At 44.8% G+C, this 27704-nt stretch overlaps 1 protein-coding gene across 4 annotated transcripts in view; it reads right to left on the bottom strand.

Moving 5' to 3' along the window:
• The window catches only part of UGP2 (UDP-glucose pyrophosphorylase 2), a 72509-nt gene extending 45032 nt beyond the window's left edge, over nucleotides 1–27477 (bottom strand). The window contains exons 1-2 of one of the 4 annotated variants that reach the window (XM_077282504.1): nucleotides 27267–27477; nucleotides 3385–3512 (exon numbers count right to left, since the gene is read on the bottom strand). In XM_077282504.1, the coding sequence (XP_077138619.1) occupies nucleotides 3385–3498 (114 nt within the window). In that variant the 5' untranslated portion in view covers nucleotides 3499–3512; nucleotides 27267–27477. Of the gene's footprint in view, nucleotides 1–3384; nucleotides 3513–23706; nucleotides 24392–27266 lie in introns of those variants that run through there. The other 3 variants (XM_077282503.1, XM_077282502.1, XM_077282501.1) reach the window with 3 other exon arrangements.
• Nucleotides 27478–27704: the final 227 nt, after the last annotated feature.

The raw sequence follows: 27704 nt of genomic DNA, 5'->3' as shown, positions 1-27704 counted from the left end.
AGACCTTAGAAGGACTCAGCTAATCAGTTCTTAATCACATGATGTCTTAGACCTAATGGGAAAGAGAAGAATTAGCCAGGTAGAAAGGCAAGAGGAGCAATTTTAAGTACACAGTGCTATATATTATGATGTCTACAATATATTAAAAGGAGGATAAACATTTTGATGTGAATGCTTCTTTAAGAACAACATGTGACATTTTAATTCTTGTTGAAAGGGTATTGTGACATTTTACTCAAAAAATAGCTTAAAACACCCCAGCTTTGAATTTGTGGCAAGTTAACTGCTTGCGGACCATACGACACTGCACTGAAGTTTATGATCGTTGCAGAGTTAGCAGCTGCACAGAGATCATGTAACATTGTCAGAGATGGCTAGAGTTCTAATAGAGAAGGCAGAGATGGTTTAGTACCATCTCTGCATTTCTGATTGCTGTATACACAGTGCTGAATGAGTGCTGCGCATACAGCAAAAGGAGCAGTAACTTCACTTTGCTCTCTCAAGTTATCGCCAGCTGTCGGGACGAACTGTTGATTCCTAGCAGATGCAGATTAGCTCTGCAGAGCAGCCAATCAGCCCAAGGTACAGGGGAAACCAGCAGCAATCAAAAGATACATTGAAATGTTGAAAAGTTCTTTGGAACCGAGCATTTTTAACATTAATTTGCAAAGTTGCTTTTACAAGAACTTTAAAACGTTGCCTGTTTAAAAGGGGGTGATCAGGTCTTCTGATTAAAGTTTGCGGTCACTCTATGTGGCTGCAGACTAATGAATCATGACAGCGTGTGGTGCTTATGCTGTCAGGATTCACCCATATTGCTGGTCATGTGACTAAGTTTGTGATTTGCCTACTAGATGTCGGCTTCTCTCAATTCACTTGTACTAAGAGAAACCAGCCACGTTTACTTGGAAATCGATTATTTATTGTCACATGACAACCCGCTCTCTCCAGCAATACTGGTGAATCCTGGCAGCAAGTGCACCGCACTGTCAGGATTCAGAAGTCTGAAATCACACAGAATGACTGATAGCCATGTAAATGAAGACCAAAGAGAAGATGCACAGCTAGAAATCAGCCATCCTCTGGAAAAGGCAGAAGCACGGATGAAGCATTTTGGACGAATGGCTATGCAATGTAACAGCACAGGAGGCTAGCGGCTATACAAAGTGGCTATGCAATGTAACAGCACAGGAGGCAAATGGCTATGCAATGTAACAGCACAGGAGGCTGGAGTCAAACATTAACCAGGAAGCTGATAAACGAGCTCTCACTACATCAGAGCACAATTTTATTTGCTTGGCAAGTTTAATATGGCTGCAATCCAATAAAAATGATAAGAGAGGACTTACACCTCTGGAACCATCATTACTATACAAGGCACAATGTAGCATTGAAGCCATTCAGGGTCCGATGGAGAACAAGGGCACAAGATATAAAAACCATTACCTTATAAAATATTTGATCAGCAGAAATATAATATTTAATTTAGGTCACATAACCCAATATTTCCAGATGATAATCTGTTAATCGTTAGCAAGGCAGAGACGTCCCTTGTTTATTAAAGTTATGGTGGTAAATGTGAACTACCATAGACGATTGGTATAGCATATGGCCCCCCCCACCACCACCCCAAAAAAAAGACTGTGCTGATGTTACACTACAGGTCTACAGAGTGGTTCAGAAATCGCAGTATTATTGTGACTTGCATCATAGCGGTCTGCGTTACTGCAGCAGCGTATGTTTCACTATAAAACAATGTAAAGTTTAAAAAAAACAAACAAAACATTTTCTTGAAAAGCCAGCCGGGGACTGTGCATGTTAGGCCAGTGTCACGCGAGTCTCGCGCATCAATACCCGGCACTGCCGCCGGCGGTTCGGACGGAGCGTGCGGCTGCATAGAAATACATGCAGCCGCACACTCCGGTCCCGAGTGCCGTTGGCAGTGCCGGGTATTGATGAGCGAGTTTCTCGCACTGAACACGCAAGTGTGACCTCGACCTTAGAGGACTAGTCTAAGGCATGTCTCTAGCGGCTTCTCCCTGCCACTTTCCTCTAGACCAGGGCTTCTCAACTCTAGTCCTGAAGACCCACCAATAGGTCAAGTTTTCAGGATTTCCTTAGTATTGCATAGGTGATAATTTCATCCCCTGCTCATACATTAATTACATCACTGGGCAATACTAAGGAAATCCTGAAAACATGACCTGTTGGTGGTTTTTGAGGACTGGAGTTGAGAAACACTATACTAGACTGACAGATCACTCCTACACATACATGGGGTGAGACCCATCAAATCAAAAGGAGTTGGGCATGGTGAAGCCGCCGAGGACTGGTGTATGTATGTATGTATGTATGTATGTATGTATGTATGTATGTATGTATGTATGTATGTATGTATGTATGTATGTATGTATGTATGTATGTATGTATGTATGTATGTATGTATGTATGTACACACACGTGTATATTTATCTGGCACCTGGGTTGAGATGTTGTATTGTTTAGCCCCCAGGACGTTTCACCCATTGAGATAATGTCCTAATAGGGCTGTTTCACAAAGTTATATAAATAAAACAGGTCCGTCTCACCAAAATGTGGATTCACCCCCCTGAGTGAGGATTGTATGCTTGCGAGCCTGTGACACTTTGAACAGTAAATCTGAGGCGGATATCTGAAGGTTAGCCTCAGATTCCTGCCGGCAAGTCCAGTGCAAACACAGGTCGAATTTTAGCATAAAGAACAGTCTTATCAGTCATCTGAATGGAGTTGTTTTGGCTGCAAGTAAAAAGATTTCAGAAAGCCTAATTCAGATGACTGGGACAGTCAAATTTCTGCAACAAACCTGCAGCGTGTGAATTTACCCTGAAGAGACAGCAGAATTAATATTCCAGGTATTTCCACTATTAAAGTTTATTCCCTATCCATAGGATAAGGAAGAAGTTACTGGACTGGATTGAGAGAAGAGGCCTGGTGTGAACGGAGCAGGGGGGGGCTCGTGCTCGGAGCAGGGGGGGGCTCGTGCTCGGAGCAGGGGGGGGCTCGTGCTCGGAGCAGGGGGGGGCTCGTGCTCGGAGCAGGGGGGGGCTCGTGCTCGGAGCAGGGGGGGGCTCGTGCTCGACTTCCACTCTATTCAGGGTCTATCGGCCTACCGGAAATAGACAAGCAGTGTACCCTGCCTTCTCAGTCAGTGCAATATACAAGGAGTAGAGCGGCAGGCAAGCACCTCCTTCTCCTCTCAGATTGGGATCAGGATAGGGGATAAACAGATATACCCATCATTGAAAGTTATTACACGAGACACTAATGCTCTACAGTCCCATTATGGGCGATATACCTGCCCTATACCAGCAGGTGCCACCAGAAAACTAAAAGGGAATAACGTACCTCTAATTCAGACTCTGGGGCTGTAGACAGGATTTTCTCCAGGTCCACCTTCATGGCCTCTTCCAGCTCCTGCCGGATGGCTTCCTGGAACTGGGACATCCCTCCACCAGACATTGCTTTGCTTAAATCTGAAACAAGGGGGGGGGGGAAATTAAAATAATGAGTTCCCACACAAATATTTATACACAACTCCAATACAATCCCAATGATAACTGGTCTTTGTAACAAATGACAATATCCAAATATGAGAGTTGCCTTGTGGAGTAAAGACCCAAGGTCCACTGCTCACTTCCTATGGTGCATTTAGACAGGCCAAACGCCAATCGGTGGTCCACGAACGCTCATTTCACAATACGATTGTACATTAAACATAACGACCATGAAATTATCAGACCGGACCATAAGATTGGCAGCGAAGTCTCAGCCTGGTCACACGTGAGCTGATCTGAACAACAGGAAGTTCAGAGCATCCTATTCAGCCTCCCGCCCGGGCCGCTGCCTCCAATAGTGCTCTCCACAGCAGTGTATACAGCCAAGAATCCCACCGGTAGTCATCCTGCCCGTAACTGCACCTAGTGTGAACTGCGGGGGATTACAGCATAGTAGGGGTTTTTAACTTTTCTTCTCTCCTCCTTCGGGCCAGTTCTGGAGAATTTTTTAAGAACTTTTAGTTATTGAAAAGCATGTATGCTGCGCTACATGTAAAGTATAAAAAAAAAAAAAAAAAAAAAAAAAAAAAAAAAAAAGGGGGGGGGGGGGGGCTTCCAAAACTGGTTTTACTAATCAGAAGAAAATTAAACTGAAAATGAGTGTAAATTTCAAAGGGAAGCAGTCATTTGATCCACGGTGCTTCAGGAAGAATCAGACACTTGCTGCGTGATTGCAGCCAGATATTTTATATTTTGAGACCGTCTTTGATGAGAAGCCGGAGGAAGGTGGTCAGCGGCTCGTCCCCACCCGCTCCAGTAGACTGACAGCTCTGTGTGTGCACAAAACAAGACACTTCACTAAAACCTGGGAGTGAAGATGCCGCCGGTGACCTGCCTCCGACTAGTCCATCAATATGCGGCGACCTGTCAACTATTCAAAGTATGTTTTTGAGTAAAATACACCTGGCTGATGTTCGGACATTATGAATCTGATGACAGAAAATCCAGTAACAATATGTCAAGTGTCCACATTATGCTGTGACAGATCATAAAGGCAATGTGGGAAGATCGCATGGAAGAGAAAAAAAAAAAAAGACAAAACCTTAAAGTAACTTTCCGGGTTCACAATCAGAAGAGCATAAAATAGCTGGTGCCAGGGCCGGACTGGCCATCTGGCAATTCTGGCAAATGCCAGAAGGGCCTGTCTGGTCGTGGGCAGCCTTGTCTGCTACGTTGTTAACAGTGTTCTCAAGACACCCATACTGTTAAGAGTTGTGACGGAGCACAAAGTCGCTGACTCCATCACTTACCCCAGCAGGCCACCGGTATCATTAGAAATATTGGTCTTGTAGTAAATCTTCCTCCATCCAGGGTAATATTAGTAATATATCCCATCTGGTTCATGGGGACGGGGACAACATGGGCCTGTGTGATATCAAATGCCAGGGCTGAATTTCAGTCCCAGTCCATACCTGCCTGGTGCCCTCCTCATTTTATTTTTTGGGGATATTCTCCAATTCACCGTCCCATCTGCAGCAATAATTTGGCCGCCAGCTTCTCTGGCCACTTCTCTCCACACTATGATTGTGGTCTGACACTCCCCCATGTTTTTGGGTGGACCAACTAAGACCTAAGCTGTCCTGTATTACAAACCCCCCATTTCTTACCCCACCTCTGGGTCCACCGCTGAGTGTCTGCCGCAGTGACATCATGTGGAGGCACTGCAGCCAATCACTGAGATCAGTGGCGACACAAATCACTCTGAGCTCACTGATTGGCAGTAGCGTTGCTGTCCATTTGACATAAGCACTGAAAACAACTACTGGGAAGCAGCGACAGATTCACAGGTGGACCCAGGGAATGTGAGTAAAGCACAGCTTGTTTGTTTGGTTGTTTATTTTTAAAACCAACTGCAGAGGGGGAAAGGAGTTTTCCAAAATTAGAGCACTTTTTAAGATTAAAATCTGGGATGTTCTGCTATTTATGGCAAGAAAAAAAAAATTATATGAGCCAGACAAAGCGCATTCAAGTGACCGCTATATCTCCCCACCCACGTTAGTGGCGTCAGATTCGAGGAGTCAAATGTACCGACTCTTATTATAATATCTGAGCCAGCCCCCTTCTCCGATGTCCTGAAGCCCTCTTCAGTCACAGTCCCGTATTCAGCACCAGACCAGAAGTGAGGAAGGGGCCCGGTAAGGAAAGCCTAGTAGAGGATTAAGACTAACAGGACTATAGAATTAATTATATCATTTGTACAAAATATTCAGTATGTTCTATCAGTCTCCGATCCATATTTTCTATAGTAAATGAGTAATTAATAATTATTATACACAAGCCACTAATGAATGAGGAGTAGTCGGAGCTGGAGTAAAAACTGTGAAAAATTGGTTACAGACTTTACAATTGTGCCCCATCTGCCCCCACAACATACTATATCTGTCCATGGAGGAAGGGAGAGAATCAAATATTTGGCAATACCCTTCTGCATGAAACAAAGGATGGGACAATTGTCCTTACGGCTGACCTTGCTTTATCTTGACTTGGTGGAGACCAAACATTGTGCAATTTACACATCATAAAGGTTATTTATTAGAAACCCAAAGATGACTGTCCTTCTGAAGGTGCCGCTCACTCCCCGGGCCGCCCGACGATGATAATGGTGGAGCCGTTCCACCATTGCTTGTTTCATAGGTGCATGGAGTTTGGCCTCTTCCTTTTCACTGTAGCTAGAGAAACTGGAGATACCCAGGGACTGCTCAGGAGCTAAGCAGGCGCTTTACATCTGGAGAGTCCCTGGGGGTAACGTACGTGTATTCCAGCCCCGCTCATCACTCAAGCAGATGCACACGGAAAATTCTGCCTTCTTCAGAGGAGTGACTGCAGAACGAGAAGTCTTTCTAATGGCAACACCGTGCCAGCCGCTCTTCTAACTCTTCAGAGAGTAGAGCGTAAAGTAACGGGTTTTATATTAATAAACATAGTCATAACCTAATAGAAGTTTAACAGAAATGTAATACTTAAGGTGTCAGAGATTTCTATGGTTATTCCATTATTATACTCCTAGACTTTATGGGTGCGGTCACATCAGGTCCTTGGACCTGAGGTCCTTCTAGAGCTGATGCAAATCAGTTCACAGGATCTGGTCCAGCGGCCAGGTCAGTAATGCGTGGCCGTCAGATGGGAGCCCTGACAATCTTCTCCTAACTGTCATGGTCCGCGGCTCATCTTTTGATTAGCTGGCCTGGCGCCACATCACACCGCAATGACGCCAGGTAGGCCAATCAAAAGAGGAGATACGGATGGAGTCAAGGTAAGAGGCTTCATAAAGGGCTTCCATTCAGCGGCCACAGATCTACGTGGTTCTGCTAATTAAGTGAGAAGCAATCTGTGATGCCAGCTGTCTATAAATTCATACATGCCAACAGTCCTGATTTTAGCAGATCAAACTGGATCACACAAAGGGCAAGATTAATGCAAATTTGAATTAAAGTTCTCATTTTGGGGGCATTTTTAGGGGTATGGCGTAAAACTCCTAATTATTTGGACTTACAATCCCATAAGTAAAACACAAGCGTATACTTTCCAGTGGTTTTATCGCAGTACTGTGTGATAGGCTGTGACCTGTGAAATCTGCTGATGTTTGTTCATTAGCATCGGCGCAGGAGAACCGAGGACGGAAGCTCACATCATTAAACTTACCGATATTAGATTGGGCTTCCAGCATCCCAGAATTCTTTGCAAAATCCTCGGGGGAATTTCACTTGATAAATGGGTCAGGATCTATTCTTACTAACCAATTAAAGTTGTTCGGTCAAGTAATGCAAAACTAGGTAAGAAATTCAAAGAAAAGTGGTAAAATAAGACTGCGGAATCATTCACTGGTGTCTTAAAGAGGATGACTCGTTTTCTAAAAAAGGGTATAATTTTAAAATGCATAAAAAAAATATAAGGGTCTTTGCAATTTACATCCTATTAAAAATACTCTAGAATGGAGGGATTTTTACCATTATAGTTTACTGGTCACCGCAGTCTATCAGTTGTAGCCAGTCTCTAAAAGCCATGCGCTACAGCTGGTAGGATTGCTTGATCCAAACACCTTTAGTGCTCCTCCGATGCTGCAGAGGATAAGATGTCTCTGCTTGCAGCATTAGAGAGTACACCAGTCAGGCCAGCGGCTGACCCATACTGCTGGTCCAAATTGTGAACCATCAAGAGCACACTGCTCCCGGCAAGCAGGAAGCTACGAGGCAGGTGAGCAGTGTGCTCCTGAAAACAGAATTTGAGAAGACTCCTGTAAGATATGATGCATAGTCTGAGTTGTGCAGATCAGCTTCTGTGGACTCAAACTTGATTTATGACCAAGTATCATCCCTAAGTAGCATTGCTTCAACTGGAGAATACAAAGGAGTGCTTATGGGTCTGGTATGAGACCTCAGCTGATGAAACTAATAAATAAGACAAACCATCTTTTGATTAACAGTCATAAATTTCTCACTCTATGGGGTAAGGTTTTTCCTTGAAGAGACTGCCAAGTTTTCGCAAGTAGCCTCATAAATTCATAAGATCAGAGATGCAAATAAGATCTCCTCGAAAAAGAAAGGTGGCTTTCTAGTTCCACCAACAGAAGGCAGCAACTCGAAGAGTCAGTGGCTGACACAATAGAGATCTTTAAAGGTGTTTTCCACTCTCAGAAATTGAGGTCACAACACCGCAGCTGATGAAACACGGAGGCCAAAGCAGCGTCAGGGAGTCAGCAATGGTCCCAATGAGGTGACACTGGACCAGGGAAGGGCAAGTACCTGCTCAGTTTGTTTTTCTAGGTATTTTACACTGTTTGGGGTCCACTTTCCTGAAATTAGAAAACCCACTTAACGAGCCTTGCCACACCACTACTTGACTTTGTCCGTTGACTTAATGGGCAGTCACCTCTTGAAGTGTCCTTCTTCTTGGAGGAGCCACATTACATACGTACGTTCACTAAACTTAAGTCCATGCCACTGAATAATGTTATTTTACTTCTGCTTCGTAACAAAATGCCTTTGTAATCTTTCATCTACGTAAAGAATCAGACACAAGAATAAACTTGTGATTGCTTCCCAACAGATTAGGCCTATGAGCGGCAGCGACCCACAGTTAGAACAACATCGGCTGAGTAACCACAAAACTGCACCGGGCGGCAGACCTAGTTCAGCAACATTCCTCGTTAAAGAATTACACCATATTCCGCCATCATCAGCACATTGCACATGAGACACTCTCGATCTTCGACATCTAGTCCAGATATAAGCCATTAAAAATCCCTCAGGACTTGTGAAAGGCTGAAGTCTAATGCTGCCCCGTGCTTGCTGGAGCACTATGTACGCCTAATGCACATGGGTCTGGATCGGGGAGGACGGTAAAGCCCCTGAAGTGGCGAGAGGCCCAGCTGTAACAAGAGATGAGTTATGTGCTCTTCTACGCAGCCACGGTTTATTTCACTTTGCAACAGTTTAATAGAGAACAGATATTCTGTGCAAATGCTAAGGCCAAGACTCAGATGTCGGAGAAAGGAGAATCCAGAAGCAAGAGTTAACTCGCAGTTATACAATATGTTAGGTGCATTTAGCATCCATACAGGGGAGGTATTCTTTACAGTAAAGCAGACCCACAGGCGGAACGCACTGCAGCTGGTGGCGGCTAAGGAGCCGTCAACCAACAGCTATATCTCCCCACCCGCGCTAGAGGAGTCAAATGCACCGATCCTTTATATTAGCTGAGACAGCCCCCTTCTCCAGTGTACAGCCCCCTTTTGTCAATACCGTCCTGTGTTGAGCGACAGACCGGAAGCGAGATACCAAGGGCCCGGTATGGAAAGCCTAGCAGAGGAATGAGGCCAACAGGACTATAGTATGAAAAGATTTGCTGGAAAGCCCCTATAAAAATGCATTATCTACTAAATATATAGGAAAAGTTGAAAAATTGTAAGTGCAGAATATATCGTATGTTCTATCAATTGCAGGTCCACATCGTCTATAGGAACTTTGTAGTTACTGATTATTACGTAGGAGCCACTTATGGAGGAGGATTAGCTGGAGTCAAGAGGGTGGAAAGTTGGTTTACAGACTTCATCGCCCTGCCCCAAAAACATGCCAAACAGAGATATAGTATGGAGGAAGGCTGGGCAGCAAATACTTGGCAATACTTGAAACAAAGGATGGGACATTGTCCTTACGGACGACCTTGCTTTCTCTAGATCTCCCATTGTTTCCAAGATTCAGGACTATTTGCTCTTGGAATTGGTGGAGACCAGTCACTGTGTGATTTACATAGCATAAAGGTTATTTATTAGACAACCCATTAAGGTAACTATTGTCCTTCTGGTGCCTCTCACTCCTCGCACCGTCCAAGGATGACAATGGTGGACGTTGTGCACTACTAGAACTGGAGCGTGCAGGCTTCATTATGCAGCAGATAAAGTCAAATGCATTTACTTTATAATACAAATAATACTTATAAAGTACATTTTAGCACAATATTTCCCCCCTTTCTCTCTCCTCTGGATATTATCTAAAGTGCCAGAAATATTACATTTTTTTAAAACTTTTTTCATCCTATGAAAGAACATCCATATTTACAGAGCCAAGGCCAGACAGCTGCTATCGATGCTTCTCTGATGTTGTAAGTGGTAGAATAATGTCAGAGTCTTAGAGTTACAAGCGCTGCTGGCACCGAGCCCCCACTACAGGATCATTCCATAGTCACAAAAAATACCGAGGCGCAAAAAGGGCAAGACACAGGGCTACTAACAGCCTACGAGACTGGCGTCCTGCTGTGGACTGGGCAGCCTCTGATACATGCCTAACGGGGGGCTACTTTTGAATTTTGGGTTACTGGAGGGTCCACTGTGTACGATCCTCTTGCAATACTTCATTTCTCCTGTGGTGGTGCTGCTGTAGGGAAACTGATCACTTACGGTATGGTCACGCCATCCTTTTTGAGAGGATCATTTCTAAGCAGAAGACACTTCGGGAATCGCTCCCTTTCTCCAGCACTTTTTAAACCTAAAGTGCCGACCCTTAGCATGTTTTTGACATCTCCCAAGCATTTAGAAAAAATAAAAAAAATAAAAAAAATTTAATTGGAGTGCTGGTCTTAGCCATTTACTGGCACCATTTACACTTTTTTTAATCTATTAAACAATGAAAAAAAATAAATACAAAAATAAACAAACTGCTCCTGCTTTTTGAAGCTGATAAAGACACCCGGGTGACTTTTTAGACTTTACATCGACTAGTGTTCTAATATAAGGGATTGAGGATCTTCCTAGCAGAAAATGCCTGAAGAACTGACCTGCCCAAAGCCTAAAGAGTTTGAAAAGACGTTCAAAAGCCTGAACACTGAATCTTTTTCCCATACAAAGTTACTATAAAAAAAAAATTGAGAGCAGACCCTTTCAAACTGTAGAAATCGCCCCAGTGTGAATAGTCGCTTACTGTCAGGTTCCCCCCGCAGATTACAGCTGATCTCTGCAAGTCCTAGGAGGGGAACACTCTGAGCCATCTACTATAAGGCTGAATTCAGACGTCGGACCATGGAGAAAGGACTGGTTGCAGGTCTCCAGCCTGAACTTGACAGCCTCCTATATGTCTATTAGAGAAGAGTCAGACCACCGTATATGTCGGAGGAGGATCGCACCACAATGCTCGGACTGGCCGGCAGCCCCCCTCACCCGAGTGCGACAGCTGCATAGACACATGCAGTCACGCTCAGATTGGGAGAGCCGACAGTCACTTTGACCATTGCGTTGCGATCCTTGCTCGAGTTATATGGCCGTCTGCCTCTGCCCATAGGGTCAGGAGACCTGCTGACAGTCCGTGCATCATGGTCGTCAGCCTAAGGGACTCCTCTATTATGGATTGTCCAAAGCGGAGCACCCCTTCTATGTGCCGGCATTCACAATTTTCTTTTATTCTCATACACTTACAGCTTGTTACTGCACATATTCCTGGCCGTGGCTCTAATTAATAGAATAAAGGAAACATGCGAGTGTCTATGAAAATACCGGTTACTACACCCCGAGCTGTCACAAGTAGGACTACAGGACGCCCCATTCACCTCCTCGCCAGCCGACTGTTCCAGGCTCCTGTGGTACAGAACACACTTTTGGAGGATCTCATAAATAGCCCCTTAGTCCTACACAGGACTGGAGATAGGAGAAAGGCCAAATAGTTGGATTATACATGCAGTGAGAAAATAAACTGCTGCCGTAAACCAGAAATCCAAGGAAGAACCTCACATAGTAGGGGCCATTGTGTCAGTAGGATCGCTCAGAAATTCCCCAAAGTTATACAGTTACTAAAAGTCACCATCCGTATATCCTGCATGTCGCTAGCTGTATGCCCTCGAAGGAAAAGTCCACAAGTGAGTGAAGCCAGGCGTGGAAGCCTGTAGCAGGAAAACACACTGGGAAAGACAGGAATTCAGCTCAATGTACATAGAAAATGGTGTGAGCGGGTTATATACAGATCAACAACTGAGCTCTGATAGATCTGCAGCTGAGAAAACTGATCGGAGCATAACTGCCGCCCCTTGTGACATCACTGGAATCAGGGTCTCAGCCCCTACTATGTGCTGTTGTCAGATTACTTAGCAAAAATTGCTGACTGATTCCCTTTAATAAGAAAAGAAAGCAAATCGAATAAAAAAATAAAATAAAAATGTGATGCTTGGGCTGTGTTTGAGAGCCATTAGGCACAAAAAAAAAATCCCCATCAGTGTTGTAGATCAGATTTTCACTAGTTTGGTCAGTGTCAGTTTTTACATTTCATTACTTTTTCTCATATTAAAGCAAACAAAAAAACAAAACGCTGTTTACTTTCTAGGACTAGGACGCAATCAATGTGCAGTCCGACCCATAGACATGAATGGGGGAGTTTAATCTTTAACAAGGATGAGATACACATGTGAAAAGAATACACAGAACTTGTACCCGAAACACAAGAATGGGAATGAGCCCTTAAGGTTTTGTGCACACTGAGTAAATGGATGCATGAATTTCTGCACCATTTCTGCGTGTCTTGGAAGTAAAACTGCAGCTGCAAGAAAGCGCGTTTTTGGTGCGTTTTGACGGATTTGAGTGAAGTCAATTGCGAGAACCACAGGGCAAAAACACAGAATTGACGTGCAGATGATTTTCTGCACCAAATCTGCAGCGTGTGACAAGTCAGGTTTCTCATTCACTTTGCTGGCATCAGGATTGTTTTGCTAGCAAATCGGCATGGCAAAAAAAAAACAAAGCAAAAAAACAGCACCAAATCTGCAATGTGTGCACAAGCCCTAAATGGATCTGCCAAGTTTCTAGAAAGAGAAAAATGCCTAAGGCTCTGTTCACATTAGCTCTTCGCCTCGATAGGGGCCACAGAACAATCTGTACAGGTATTCCTGAGAACGCCTGCTTAGCTTAAAGTCAGACGGATACATTTGAAATTGGATCCTTCATAACATGGAGGTGAGGAATGGAAGTCACAGCTCAAGTGTGAACAGGGCAGGGGGAATTTTTTATAAACTAATAAAACAAAAAAATGTCACTAATATTCGCTTGCTGATTTCCAAATATAATATTCTCCATCTGCAGACACCATTTCTTATGTAAAATTATGCACATGTAAAAAAAAAAAAGCTGAAGAAAATTGGCCGCACAAACTGCGAGTTATCCCATCATGCATCCTAAATCCATAGCGTCATCCAGATTACTGTAATCAGTATAGATACAGTGACATCAGATCATCAGCGCTATATGCTCGCTATCCGGGACACAAAGCTGCGAGCCAAGAATCCGCGCTGCCAAGGTCACACATACATCAGGGTCACCTCCAAAGCCCCGAGATGTCTCCATGGGGAAGGACAGAACGAAAAGGTTAACACGCCGGACAAAACAATTAGTAGGCTTTTTTTCTTCTGCATAAAAATAGAGTGGCACCTTTAAAGACATTAGAGTGCAAATCCTCTCTAGTACATACTAAACCATCCAGACAGAGTAATAATGAAAAAAAAAAATTAATAATACATTTTTGATGTGCCGCCTCCAAAACGATAAAGGGCACTAACATCATCTTCGAGGAATTGCTTTACTGATCCAATAGTATAAAAAGGCACACAAAAAAAAAAATGATTGAACACAACAGCACAGAAGTTAAACAGGCAGTAAAGAAATTTCCACTGCGCTCTCAAGCGGGGCTATAGAGTGAGGAAGCCAAACCTTCGACCTCACAGCACTGCCTCACCACGAAGCATGGGCATGAAGGGAAGCAGATATTCATCTCAACTATGACCCCACAGCACTGGTCACTACTGAGCATGTACATAAAGTGCAGCACAGATTCATCTCAACTCCGACCCCACAGCACTGGTCACTACGGAGCCTGTACATAAAGTGCAGCACAGATTCATCTCATCTACAACCCCACAGCACTGGTCACTACTGAGCATGGACATAAAGTGCAGCACAGATTCATCTCATCTACAACCCCACAGCACTGGTCACTACTGAGCATGGACATAAAGTGCAGCACAGATTCATCTCAACTAAAAGCAGAGATCCTTAGATAAGGGACAGAAGAGACATTTATAGGATATTTCATAACTTTCCTAAATTATGAAAACATTTACAGCACATCCAGCATTGTACTACTGTACCCAATGTATTATATATTTTTTTACAGCTGTGCTCTCAGGCAACATGTTTCAGACCTGCATGGTTCTTTGTCAAGGTCCATGCAGGTCTGAAACTTGTTGTGCTATTGTGTTCAACCATTTTTTGTGCCTTTTATATTACTGGATCAATAAAGCAATTCTTTTAAGACGTGACTGCTGGCTATCGTTTGGACTGTTGATATTTATATGTATGTCACACGTATAATCTAGACACACACACACACACACCTCTGAACCAAGGGTTGTCTTGACAATCCAAGGAGGAGATGTAGAAGTGTCAGTAATTTGCACAATGAAGATTTCTCCTGTCCCCATAAATTAAGTGGCTGATCGCAGCTTCAATAGCTATAGACAGATGGGCAGACATATGGTCTGATTTCTCAAAACATCTTAGTATTAATATATTTTGAGAGACTTTTTTTTTTTTTTTTTAAATCTGTTGGAAACTAAAGCAACAATCTCAAACTTGTAATTTCACAACAGCAGGAGATTGCCAACTTCCAGCATTGTCAGGATATGCTGGGAGTTGTAGTTTTACAACAACCCCTAATTGTACGCCTCAGTTTCAAGGTACACCGACATCCTGTAAGAGGGGGGGGGGGATTTAAATGAGGCAGAAAGGAAGGGAAATCACCTCCGTTACCCCACCGGACAGAGGATTGTCAGGGGGCTTCAGACAATCATTCCATGAATAACCATCCGGTTTTCCATTTAAAAAGATCTCAAAGAACCAGTTGCAAGTTGTATAGCAAAGAGCTTGTAAGCGCTGGATACGCTGTCAAGGAGACCAGCTACTGCTGACAGACTGCAGAGGTGGCTGGTAACCTAGACAACAAGCAGTAAACAACTAAAAACCTCTTATTGAGAAGAATTTTAGCTATACTTTTTTTTGCGAAATTGCTCATTTTTACACGCAATTTTAGCAATTTATGATCATTAGACAATGCAAACAGAAAAAGTAGCTATAAATTCATACAGATTAAACTTGTTACAATAGATGGTAAAGAAATAAAGTGACCTGTAAGGGTATGTGCACACTTTTTGTTTAGGAAGTTGAGCAAACACTTTAAAATCGTCCACAAAACACTTTAAAATCGTCCACAAAACACTTTAAAATCGTCCACAAAACACTTTAAAATCGTCCACACTTTGCGTTTCCGCTCAGTCTCCACTCCAAAATATCAACAAAAATACTCCAGGTGAACATTCCCTTTTTGCATTTCAGCAGCTTTCCTTCCAAAATTTTAACATGTTCCAACATGACAAATGCAATGAATGTGGACAGGGCTTTAAACAAGTCTTAGCGAGCATTACACGCGGAACTTATTAGGAATTTTTCTATTTTTTTTTTTTGCTTGCATTTAACGCTAATGAGGGCTGGTGCGACCGCTCCACAAGTTCTCAACTACCTCCGAAGGTGCGACTGGAACTCATTTTGTTACCCTGCAACTAAAGGAAATCTTGTCTTTTCCTGTAAACTGTTGATCATTTTAATTGCAGATTTGCTAATGAGGGATCCTGTTCGCAGAGATACTTTTCGGCACTCTAATTAAAAACTTTTAAGGCGACATGTTACCGAGAAGAGATTCACACCTTCACTGTGTTGATTTTATTTGTTGCAAACTAAAATATATTTTCCCCCTTCATTCTGGCTTAATTACAGCTCATTAGACATATATTCCCATAGTAACCGAGCAGAGATAGTTTTAAGATGCCACCTGATGTCAGTAAAATTTATAAAAAAAATAAAAAACACACACATTACGTAGAGACTTTGTTTTTATCACTTCTCCTTAGCCCAAGCTACAGGGTATTATGAAGGAGAGACGAGAGGTCTCATCATAGACTCATTTCAGGATAAAAACCTGGTCACCTGCTAACCACAGATGTAAATATAAAAGGGATGTAAGGGGGAAATGTGCAATTACATCACATAATATTCAAACGTCTGGACTATATGGAGACGTCTTATTTTAAATTCTGTTACAGGAGACATTGGCTTCAGTGGATTGGGTGTTGATGTGAGTATACGTGTTTTTGGTAAATGTAGATTCATTAAAAAGGCGTTTGTGTCATTATTTCAATTAACAGGACTTTATTCCTCTCCACTGCTAACCTCTGGGCTTGATGTCACCCGACAATGCAAAGATTACTTCAACCCTCCCAACTATCAACCCATTTGCCAGCATATTAGGGCAAGTGGGAAGAGTAAACCTAAGTGCCAGAATTAGTGCATCTTATAGATGTGCCTTTTCTGGGGCATCTGACAAATGATGTTTTCATTCTGGGAAGGGGCCAATATCCATGGCCTCTTCCTAGGCTGTTAATATCAGCCCGCAGCTGTCTGCTAAGCCTTTGCTGATTATTAATTATAAGGGGATCCTATGTCATTTTTATTGTATTTTATTCTTTTGGGGGGAATTCCCCATTTTAATAACCATGTAAGGATAAGTGTACAGCTGTGAGAATATATTAATGAGCCTAGGAGGCTCCATGGGTATTAATACCTTCCCAGGCTAAAACCATCTTCCCACATCTGGTTAATAAAATGTTGGAGATTCCATGTCTTTTTCTGAAAGGAATGTACTAAAAAAAAAATTAAAGAAAAACACATGTACAGTAAACTACACACAAAGCGCACACACCCCTCTCGAATATTTCTTAGGAAAATTATATGTAAATTACATAGAGAATTGCTCTATGTAAATGCCAATGTTAAAATCGCATTGCAACTGGATCGCATTTGCATGTAAATCGTATTGTACTCACATAAAAATTGCATGACACTTGTACCACTTTTCTGTACCATTTTTTTTCCACGGTGATGAGTATGAGCCCCTAGACTCCTTGTGGTGCCCCTTTAGATAGTGGCCGCCTTCCATCATCCATGTTTTACATGACTACCCCAAAGTGTTATCAATATCCACAGTTCCCTTCCATCCTTTTCTAGTGGAGAAGTGTACAGCGAAAACCCAAGAGACCAAATATAGTCTGGGCCTCAAACTTTTCAACCTGACACCTACAGAGTTCCCTGCCCCCTCTGAATATTTAATCTCGAGGATTCTCAGAAAACTGCTATAAACTTTGGCTGAAGCTCGCTCTTGTGCATGGAGCCAAAACTTCAGAAAGTTGATAATGCAATGCGTTCTTTTTCTTACAGAAGACCAAAATTGGAGACATGACATTTGGAGTTACATTTTAGAGAATGCTTGCTAATTTTAGATTTCTATAAGAAATCAAGTCAGTAGAAGTGAAGCCAAATCCTTATGTGTACAGAGATACAACAGGCACATTGATAAAAGTCTCCTTACAAAAGGTTCTTATCAAGAACCTGCCCCCATCCATACCTACTAGTAAGATATGGAGAGGACTAGTCTAGCTGTGGGAAGACACCGGACAGATCAGCCCCGCAGTGACGATTCACAGCCTAAACTACAATGTGAAATCCCCGCAGGGACATATTGTACCTTTACCCTGTAACACTATTCCTCCTCTAGAAATACCAGAGGTCGCAGGAACATTTGTTACACGGGCCGCCCTGGCTTCATGCAAATGTATTTTTAAGCTGCGGCATTTACCAACTAAGGAAAAGGTCGCTAAAGAATACATATTAAGATAAATATATATTTGGGTAGGTCGCACATAGGTCACTTTTTATGACTAGTGAAGTGGTTAGATCATCATGCACATGGGCACGTGACGGTTTAGTGTTGTGTGTATTATATCACTTGCTGTACACGCCCATGGCCAAAAATTTTTTTTCTCAATTCATAGGTCACAGATCATGGTATGTACAATCGCATGCCAGACTATGGGATTATTCTCCCCACTAGATGCATTACTAAGGCTACTGGCCAGTAGAACAAACTGAATGTAATGCCTCAGGGTCTACAGCCACAAGGTGGCCATATCCAATAAGGGGTTATATTAGTTATACAAAGCTAGAAAAGGAATGAGGATGAGTCTATGCTCCATGCCCAGTTATTGCAAGCAGACAAAAGTTTGCAGAGCGGTGGTCAAGTGCATCCCCCCTCCATCGCTCCATCCAGTGGTCCATGGAACTGATGGGAACACCCAAGCGCTCCTCGGCTGTGCCCATCAGCCCCGTAGACATAACAATGGAGCACCAGGGAACATTGTTACCTGCCCTCTATGCCAAGCCATAGTGGTGAGGAGGGATAAAGGGCACAAAACTCCAGTCCTCATGATCGGTGGGGTCCCAGATTGGGAGACATTTATCACCTACCCTGTGGATAAATGAAAAATGGTGACTCTCGGAAAACCCCTTAAAAGTTGGGTTCATATAAGCCCTTTGTAGCCATAAGACATAGCCCATGTAAGACCGCTGTCAGATGAGTGCATTAGACATCCAGTATCTGGACCCCAATGCTCGGACTGGCCGCAGGTCTCATGACCAAAACTATCAGCATCATAGGCCATTAGTTTGGGGCAGGGGACCAGTGACCCGCCTTAACATTGGGGTGTATATACAGGACGGGCGATACGTTTTTTCAGAAAGTGGTCTTACACAGGGGTATTTTTTTTTCCCTGAAAATATACAGTCTTATCAGGGAGTGGAGAGGCTTATAGTAACCCATGAGGGCAAAGGATAATATACAGCCGTACAAGCGTCCTGTGCTGCCCGCAAACAAGTGCTGTGTATCTCAGCACTTTTGAAAGAAGGTTTTTCCTGGGCCAGAAGCCAAAAGACATTGATCTGAACCTTGATTATTCTCACTAAACTTTACAGGAAGGATAAAACTCCTACCAGAGAATTATTAATCCCTTCCTGCTGATCAGACAGGTCCTGTGGTGCTAAGACTAGAGCATATCAATCCACAGCAGCCAGGGACCGCAAGAGGAGGCCAAAAACTAGGTTTATTTGTAGTCCATAACCAAGGAGGCACAAGTCTGCATAGGTGCTGTGCACATAAAGGGGGATATCTTTACTCAAGACTGTAGGTCCAGTCATACGAACCAGGAATATAATGCACATTGAAATGGAAACCAGCGGAAAATGTGTTCTTCCGTTGTCGTCTATGAAGTTCTCCTGTGGTTGAGCACTAACACTGTGGTTCTGGTTCACCGATTCATCTAGCAGGTTTCTAAAGTCTGTAATCCCACCATGGAGATAATAGGGGTTTTGTCACAACGTTAATAGGATGTTAATGTGATATGGCTTAAAGTACGAAATGTTTGATCTCGAGGGGCCCAAAAGCCAGATACAAGACCACACTCCGCTCATCCAAGTGTTCTCTATGGTGAGAGAGAAGTAGGCCGCTGCCAGTCACAGGACAAAAGTAATACATTTTTGGAACACCAACTGTCCGATCTTTATCTCCTCCATCAATAGGCCCCAGACACAGATATTCTGCCAACTGTAATCTAATGAGTATGGAGGCCTGTAGTGTTTTACGCCAAGATCTCCGGATGTCACGAGCGTCCGCTCCATTTCTCCTGCCCAATTCACAACGAGTGGTTGCAGCTCCCTGCACAGTGCCTGCGAAGAATCAGTCCGTGAGCTCGCTTTGGCAGACGACTTTGCAGTGCTTTCACCCATCTTTTTCTGCACTGCTTCAGCTCATTTATGACGAAAGACCGCATAAAAGTTGATCTGAACTTTGATGTGGTCTTAGAACTGCAGACTGGAGGTCAGGAAAAATGAACAGATATTAGAGGCAGACTAGCTCTCTGTTGACTTATTCTGGGGTCCACGGCGTGCAGGGAAACAACCTGAGAAAGCCAAATGGTGCATAAGCTTTAATAAAGCCCAGTTGCAAAAATGTATTGTTTGGGTTGCCAGTATATTGTTTGGGGTTGTTTGTTTGTTTTGTTTTTTTGGGGGGAGGGGGGGTTAGATCAGTTCCAAGCTTAATAGATCCAAATGATTAATCTCTCTGATGACCCCTATCCATACACTTCTTAGAGTATATGGATGCCAGAGAGGAGGTTGAGGGCCTCCTCCTCAGCCAGTGAGAAACAGTAGCTCTCTGGCTGATGGACCCATACGGCCATTCATCACGCCGTCATCCATTTTTTCCATGGCCTCGACATTATTTTGGTCAGGGCTTTTAAAAATAAGTGGCTTATTAGTATGGACAGCTGACAAAGCCACAGATGACAATAAAGTCATTCGTTTCATTTCATCCCGGAAAATCCCACTGATGGTGAGAGAATTGGATTGTCCTGCACATTTTAGCCTGGTTAATTTCTTTTCCCCAGAGTTTTGCTTTTGAAAAACTGATAAATAATCCTGATATTCTGGGTTACTAAGAGGCTTATGTTGGGCAACGAAACGCTAGCAGATTTCTACATAAAAAAATTGCAGTATTAACAGTTTATTGCCTAATGGAAAAGGCTACAGGGTACAAACAAAAAAAAATAAAAAAACACATAACCATCCCCCAGGGACCATGTATGAGATTAGATAGACCCCCCTGTGTCAATACATCACAATGCAGAGACATGCCACAAGCACCAATATCAGCGAGGATCTGGGCAGAGTGATAGGACAGCTTTCAGTGGCCATACACATTAATCACTGTTCACATTTGTGTTGGAGACTTCATTTTGAGCCTCAGTCACAGATCCCAGAAAAATACCAGAGCTAATAGCACAGAGTGTAAGTAAGGCTACTTTCACACTAGCGTTAACTGCATTACGTCTCAAAACGTCTTTTTTCAGAAAAAACGCATCCAGCAAAAGTTTTTGCTGGATGCGTTTTTTCCCCATAGACTTGTATTGGCGACGTATTGCGACGGATTGGCATACGTCGTGTCCGTTTTACGACGGATGCGTCGAAATTTGGCCACACGTCGTCGGCAAAAAACGTTGCTTGTAACGTTTTTTGTCTCCGCCTAAAAAACGTGTCGCGACGCATCCTGTGGCATACGTCGTTGGCTACAATGGAAGCCTATGAGCGACGGATGCGTCGGGACACGTCGTACGATGCAATGCAGCGCTGCAATACGTTTTTTTGCACTGAGCATGCTCAGAAGCTGGATTTTGTTGCCAATTGGCCAGACACCCCCAAATCTATATAAACCTGGCCTGGGCCTTCAACCCCACATATGCCAGCAAGACCCAGAGAGAAGACTGCCAGCCACAAGACCCCAGCCAGCCACGTATTTAAGTGCCACGTATATAAGTGCCACGTATTTCAGTGCCACGTACTATAAATACTATAACTACGTGGTTATACGTGGCACTTATATACATGGCACTTATATACGTGGCACTGAAATACGTGGCACTGAAATACGTGGCACTGAAATACGTGGCACTGAAATACGTGGCACTGAAATACGTGGCACTGAAATACGTGGCACTATGACTGTCAGAAAATGTTCATTAAACGGTTAGGGGTGAGGTTAGGGGTAGGGTTAGGGTTTGGATCCCTTTATCATCATCCGTAGTTCATTAATCGGATGTATCCAGAGTCGCCTCCGTCTCCGTTGCTGCAGAAGCATCCTACGCCTTTCCGCTGCCGCCTCCTTCTCCCGCACTATGATATCCAGGCGATTCGTCTCAAAGATAATGTCGGTAACCAAACTAGCAATGCTCACAAGAACACCTTCCATCGCTGCCACAAAACTAAAACCCTCAAAGATGGGCTGTAAAAACAGTAACTATATAGTTTTCCATATTTTCCAGTAGCCAATCAAATTTGGGAGCCTCCCTTTTAAAAACGGATCAGTCGTAAAAACGGATGCAACGGATGGTAAAAACGGATGCAACGTATGCAACGCATCCAGTATTTTCGACGGAAACGTTTAACGGATTTGCGACGGATCCGTCGAAATGCTGTATGCGTTGCATACGTTTTTCACTTTTTTGACGCATCCGTTTTTTCGGCAAAAAAACGGATTTGCGACGTAATGCAGTTAACGCTAGTGTGAAAGTAGCCTAAAATGAAGGCGGCCACAACAGAATCCCCAACAACTCCGATATACCCGATGGGGTCCAGCAGCTCTGCTGTGTCTACCAAGCCAAGAATCTGGCACTTATGTCATTTTCTGATGCTATGAAGGCAAATTTCCGTGGGACCAATCAAGTGTGCACAGGGGGTCTACTGGCTTTTGGGAATAAGGGGTCAGGCATATTGAATTTCAGCATGCGTGATCTATTTGTTCATCATACAGATGTCATAGAACCTTTGGCTCAGACGTGCACAGCTATGGGGGAAGGTCAGGAGGACTCGCCGGCAGCCATGAGGCTGGTCTAAGTCGTCGTATGTACACAAGAACCTACATAGCAAGGATTTTAAAGATGCCATACCTAGTGTGCCAACATAGCGGCACCAAAATGAAGAGAGGCGTCAGCGTTCACTGATTAACAAATCCTCAATTAGTGCAGAAGCATATTCAGTACGAGTGCTGGTGGCGCTTCTACTCTGGAAATCAGTGGGGGTCTCCTCTCAGGGGTGTCCTCTCATGGTATATTATAAAAGTGAATGGAGAATGCTTTCAGGAACTACAGAAGTTCCCGAAGTTATCCAAGCCCCAGGAACCTAAGAGGCGACCATTGTACTGGACACCAGGGGAGATTGCTGTAAGCAGAAATATGGATAAAGCGCAATCTGTCTCAGTGTCATGGAGTTACTACAGGGACGATCTGCACATACGGTAGATACATGTCCGGCTCACCTGACTTCACAGCTTCTGGCATGTAATCATATATTCACAGCTATAATTAATCTACCAACGAGGATACATACATAATATATACACATCCCTTACCTCATAAGTAAGACATTAAACCCATTTTCATAGGAATCTATTGGAATCATAAGGTTATAATATCCAGGTACAGACGCCCATGGCAGACAGTGGGTATCCAGGGGACGCACGGGGCGGCGGGCAGGCAGCGGGTGTGCAGACAGTGGGTGTGCAGACAGTGGGCATCCAGGGGACGCACGGGGCGGCGGGCAGGCAGCGGGGGTGTGCAGACAGTGGGCATCCAGGGGACACACGAGGCAGCGGGCAGGCAGAGCGGGCAGCGGGTGTGCAGACAGTGGGCATCCAGGGGACACACGAGGCAGCGGGCAGGCAGAGCGGGCAGCGGGTGTGCAGACAGTGGGCATCCAGGGGACACACGGGGCGGTGGGCAGGCAGAGCGGGCAGTGGGCAGGCAGACATGCATGGATCCCACAGTTGCAGCAATGCAGCAGTCACCAGCGCTCCAGCTCTGACCTCCACATCCCGAGGACTAGCTCCTGCCATATCACAAGCTGGGGAGCAGAGCCCCAGACCACGTCCACAGCTCCGCACTATGACGGGTTAATGGCTCCAACCAAATCCATTATTAAACCCCATGCAAGGAGCCCAGCAAACAAGCCGCTGTCACATCTCGCTGCCTTATCCTTTCCCAATGACCCCAGCACAGTAATCCCGCGCCTATACACATAGGCAGATTCCGTTAACCCCTCAGCTACCACAAGGCAGCACTTACCTAGAAGGTGACTACAGAGTGCACTTACCACTTGCCAGAGAAGACATGGTGGTAAAGATCTTGGGCAATGTACGGTCACTGTTAGGGCTAACGTAGACGGGCGACACTTGAGTCAATTAGGAAGTAGCATCAATCAGCAGGCATCAATATTGGCTTCCAAGGAGGAGGCGACGCAAACAAATTCCTGTAGAGTGGGGGGGATGTCCTCCTCCCCCACAGATGGGGTGCAGGCAGGGAAAGTTCACTGGCACTAGTGCCCCCTCCGTGTGTGAGGCGCAGCTCCTGTGATGATGCACTGAGCGGGCTGAGCACTCGACATGCACATTTCATCAATGGGAGTGGGAGTGCCTGACATGTGACAGCCCAGAGGACCATAGACATACAGTGCACGTCCTGCCCCCCTCCTCCTCCTATGAGTAATGTATGCTCGGGGTACTGTGCAGCCCACCAGAGGACACGCACGTCCTGCACACCACCACTGCACCACACTGATGGCACACACCAGCCTCCATTACATCTGATCAGTACACAGGGAGGCCAGTACATCCCAGTGTAAAGAGGGGACTCTACCCCGCCTGCTGACTGCCACCCACCGCCAACCAGCCAACCACAGGCTCACACATGCCAGAGGAGGCCACCGAGGCTTCCTACACAGCTACAGTGCCGAGCACACATCCACCATGGATCCCACAGCCACCAAGCGTCCTTCACACGACCTCAAGTGCTGCAGGAGAAGCTGGGTGACCACCAGTACAGCCAACACGGCAGATCCTGAACAGACTGCAGCTTTCCTGGAGTCCTGAATGGCAAATCTGCCAACAGTGGGAAAGCTGGGTGACCACCCATGAGACCAGCATTGAATTAACACCAGCCAACTTTTCAATAATCAGGTAGGACAAAGCTCAAGGTCCTGTCCTCGTTCCTATAGAGTGAAGGTCACATTACTCAGTCACCTTTACTGCTCAGATTAAGGCAAAATCTCAAGCAGCTGAGAGGAGACTTCTAGAAAAAAAAAAAAAAACTTACGTCCCCCTGTGATTTCAGTAAAAAGTCCACTTTTTCTTATGGAAATCAATGAAAATTTGGAAGCACCACTACAATAAAACGTCATACTAAGGAACCTGACAATGCAGCCTCCATCTCTGGTTGGACACACTGGATCACTGTCGGCAAAGACCCCTAAAATATAATGAGCTGATAACTTTGGACACATCATAACGAAAAGAGCAATCACTGGAGAAGGACATCATGGTTGGAAGAATAGAAAGAACAAGGCGAAGAGGAAGACCAGCAATTCAATGGCTTTATACTATCAATATAATGGTGGAGAAGACCCTGTTGGACCTATCTAGGCTTACACAAGATCGATCGTCCTACAGATCGTTCATCCATCAACTCACTCTGGGCTGATATCGAGCCAAAGGCCGTTAAATAGTAAATACTACACTTATTGGGTATACATCCTTAGCCAAGAGCACTGTTCAGATGGAGTCGTTCTCTAAACTGGAGCAACAGAAGCAAAGATGGCTTCATAAAGGATATTAGTATTTACTAAGCATGGAAGCACACAATGGTAACCCCTATTCTTGTACGGTTGATAGGGGCAGTAGTCCGGACCCAACAATTTTCAAGCCCCCCATATAGATGGAAGTAGGACAAACACCAATTTTGGTGGGACCAGACCATCATCTGATGTGCATGGGACCTCCTGACTTCTCCAGTAGGACAATCCATGCCCGATTCTTTTGTTTTCAGGGGAGATAAGCTGCCGCCAGGAATGTGTGGCAAGCGCCATCTCCGCTCTCTGTTGAAAAATATGAACAACTCCGATGTATGAACGAGTCAGATGGGCCAACGACGGCAGACCGACCATCTCATAGGCGGATATAGGATGGCCATAGACAAACAAACCTATAGGGACTGCCCAACAACTTAAAGGAACGAGTCATGTGAAAGAATACTATTAACCTGCAGATACGGGGTTAATCCACAGGTTAACAGTGTTCCCAACCTGCCCGATGCTTGTGAATTAACCTTCTCTGAGACTCACTGATCAGACACACGGATCCGTGTGTAAAGGTCAATGAAACTATGGGCCTGTCTTTTTTTTTTTTTTTATATAACAAAGGGGACATATTGGGCCGCAGCTTATACTCAGTGCCCCAATCAGACGTCAGGGATTCTCACAGACACATACAAACTGCACCGGTGTCATCAGTGTTTTGGATCAGAGCGTCCGTGTTTGCTCGGTGGTTTTCACATAGATAAATAAATGACACAGCTTCTCCCATTCATTGCAGTGTTAATCACGGACCACTCACTCATGCATCTATCTGCCATCCATGATGGTCATGGACCCATAGACTTGTATTGGCACTTTTAATCAGTGATGCCACACAAAAAAAAAAAAAAAGACGTGTGACTGGAAGTGTGAATTTTAATGGGTACAAATAGATTTTTAATAAAAAACACAGAACACACCCATGCAACTCAGACGTCTGAATGAGGCCTAAGAGCCATCACCCACCCAATGTGTCTGTGGGGTCCCTGCTCTCCAACAGATGTTGGAGGAAAGGAGGATGGGGCTGCTGGATCGTCAACATGCCCAATCACTTGTCCTTACAGCAGATAAGAGGCCAGCACTGCCTTATTGCCTACTTCACATGGATGCTCAGTGGAGGCGAGTGTGCGTGTGTATGGGAGAAGGGGCAGCCGCAGAAGCTCGGGCAGCGATCTAATATGTATGGCCACATGACACCACGGTCGGTGACTGGGGGACGTGACGCTCTCCCTTCGGAGCAGGGGTGGAGGAGTTTAACACGGCTGAGGCATCAAAGTGCGAGTTTATTTTAGGAAAGTAACAGATCTGTCAGCGCGATGCCCGGCTCTTGGCAGATGCAGCGTCATGCCCTGACCTTCATCATGATGACATGCGAGACGTGGGGGCTGAATACTGCGACCAGTGCTTAAAGGGCAATTATCCAAAAAGTAGAAATATACCCTTAAATATTAGTCACTGGGTCGCCCTGCTGTGTATCCAGTCATCGAGTGTTCCCTGTGCCCCGTAATGTAGTAAAACACCCCCAACAATGCTATCAGTCGCCTCTGGACATGGGGGTCACCTCAGTCTCACGCCCCCAATAATCAGACCGCGTGCCATTCAGTGTTCTGGACAAGCAGGACTGCGACACCTAGATGCGAGCTGTAATGGAGGCCACGTCTGTCACACAGCTTTCCCAGGAACAGATGGGATTTCAAAGCATGAGGAAAAACAGCGCCACTCCTGCCCACAGGCTGACTCTGGTATTGCAGCTTGACTCCAATGCTGTGAATGGAGCAGAGCTGCAATACCAGATAACAGCCACAGAGGGGGCAGCAATCTCCAGTGAAGGCTTTTACTGAGTATGTCGAGTTATGTACCAGTGCAAAAAGTACTACAAGTACCAGAATCACGGTGCAATAATGCAAACACATAGGGACGTGCAAGCCTTGTGCAGACACTTCTGGCAGGAGGAGGACTGTCCTGCAGGTAACCAGCAGCTCTATGCTACACATGCAGGTGGGGGAGGCTGAGCCGCTGATACGCACCTGATACCTGCAGCTATGGAGGGGCCGGCCGCCCTGCAACCGACTGCAGCACTTCCGACACCCGCTGACATCACTCGGCGCCCCCTCCCCCGCAGCTTTATCACTCTTCACCAGTGTGTCTCCACTACACCGGACATCTTCTTGGAGTCACCACCCAAACAAGCTACGACAAAATGGCGCAGGCGTGTACGTGCCGGACAAGCCGTACGCTAGGATTGGATGAAATTGTGTCAGGTGACCTACGCAAAATAGGCGGTGCTGATGTGTTATTACCGCTGTCCCTTGTAACCAAATCGAAACTTTAAACCACGACACACCCCTAAGCTTTAGCCAATAGTAATGTTTTATGCAAAGTAGCCTCTCTCTCTTCTGCGTTGGAGCTAGTGACAGGCGGTGCACACACGGTGATTGGTCGCTGGAGGTCGGTGACCGATCGGA

This window comes from Ranitomeya variabilis, chromosome 2 (genome assembly GCF_051348905.1).
Source record: "Ranitomeya variabilis isolate aRanVar5 chromosome 2, aRanVar5.hap1, whole genome shotgun sequence".
Classification (NCBI taxonomy): domain Eukaryota; kingdom Metazoa; phylum Chordata; class Amphibia; order Anura; family Dendrobatidae; genus Ranitomeya; species Ranitomeya variabilis.
This window is presented reverse-complemented; position numbering and strand designations above follow the sequence as displayed.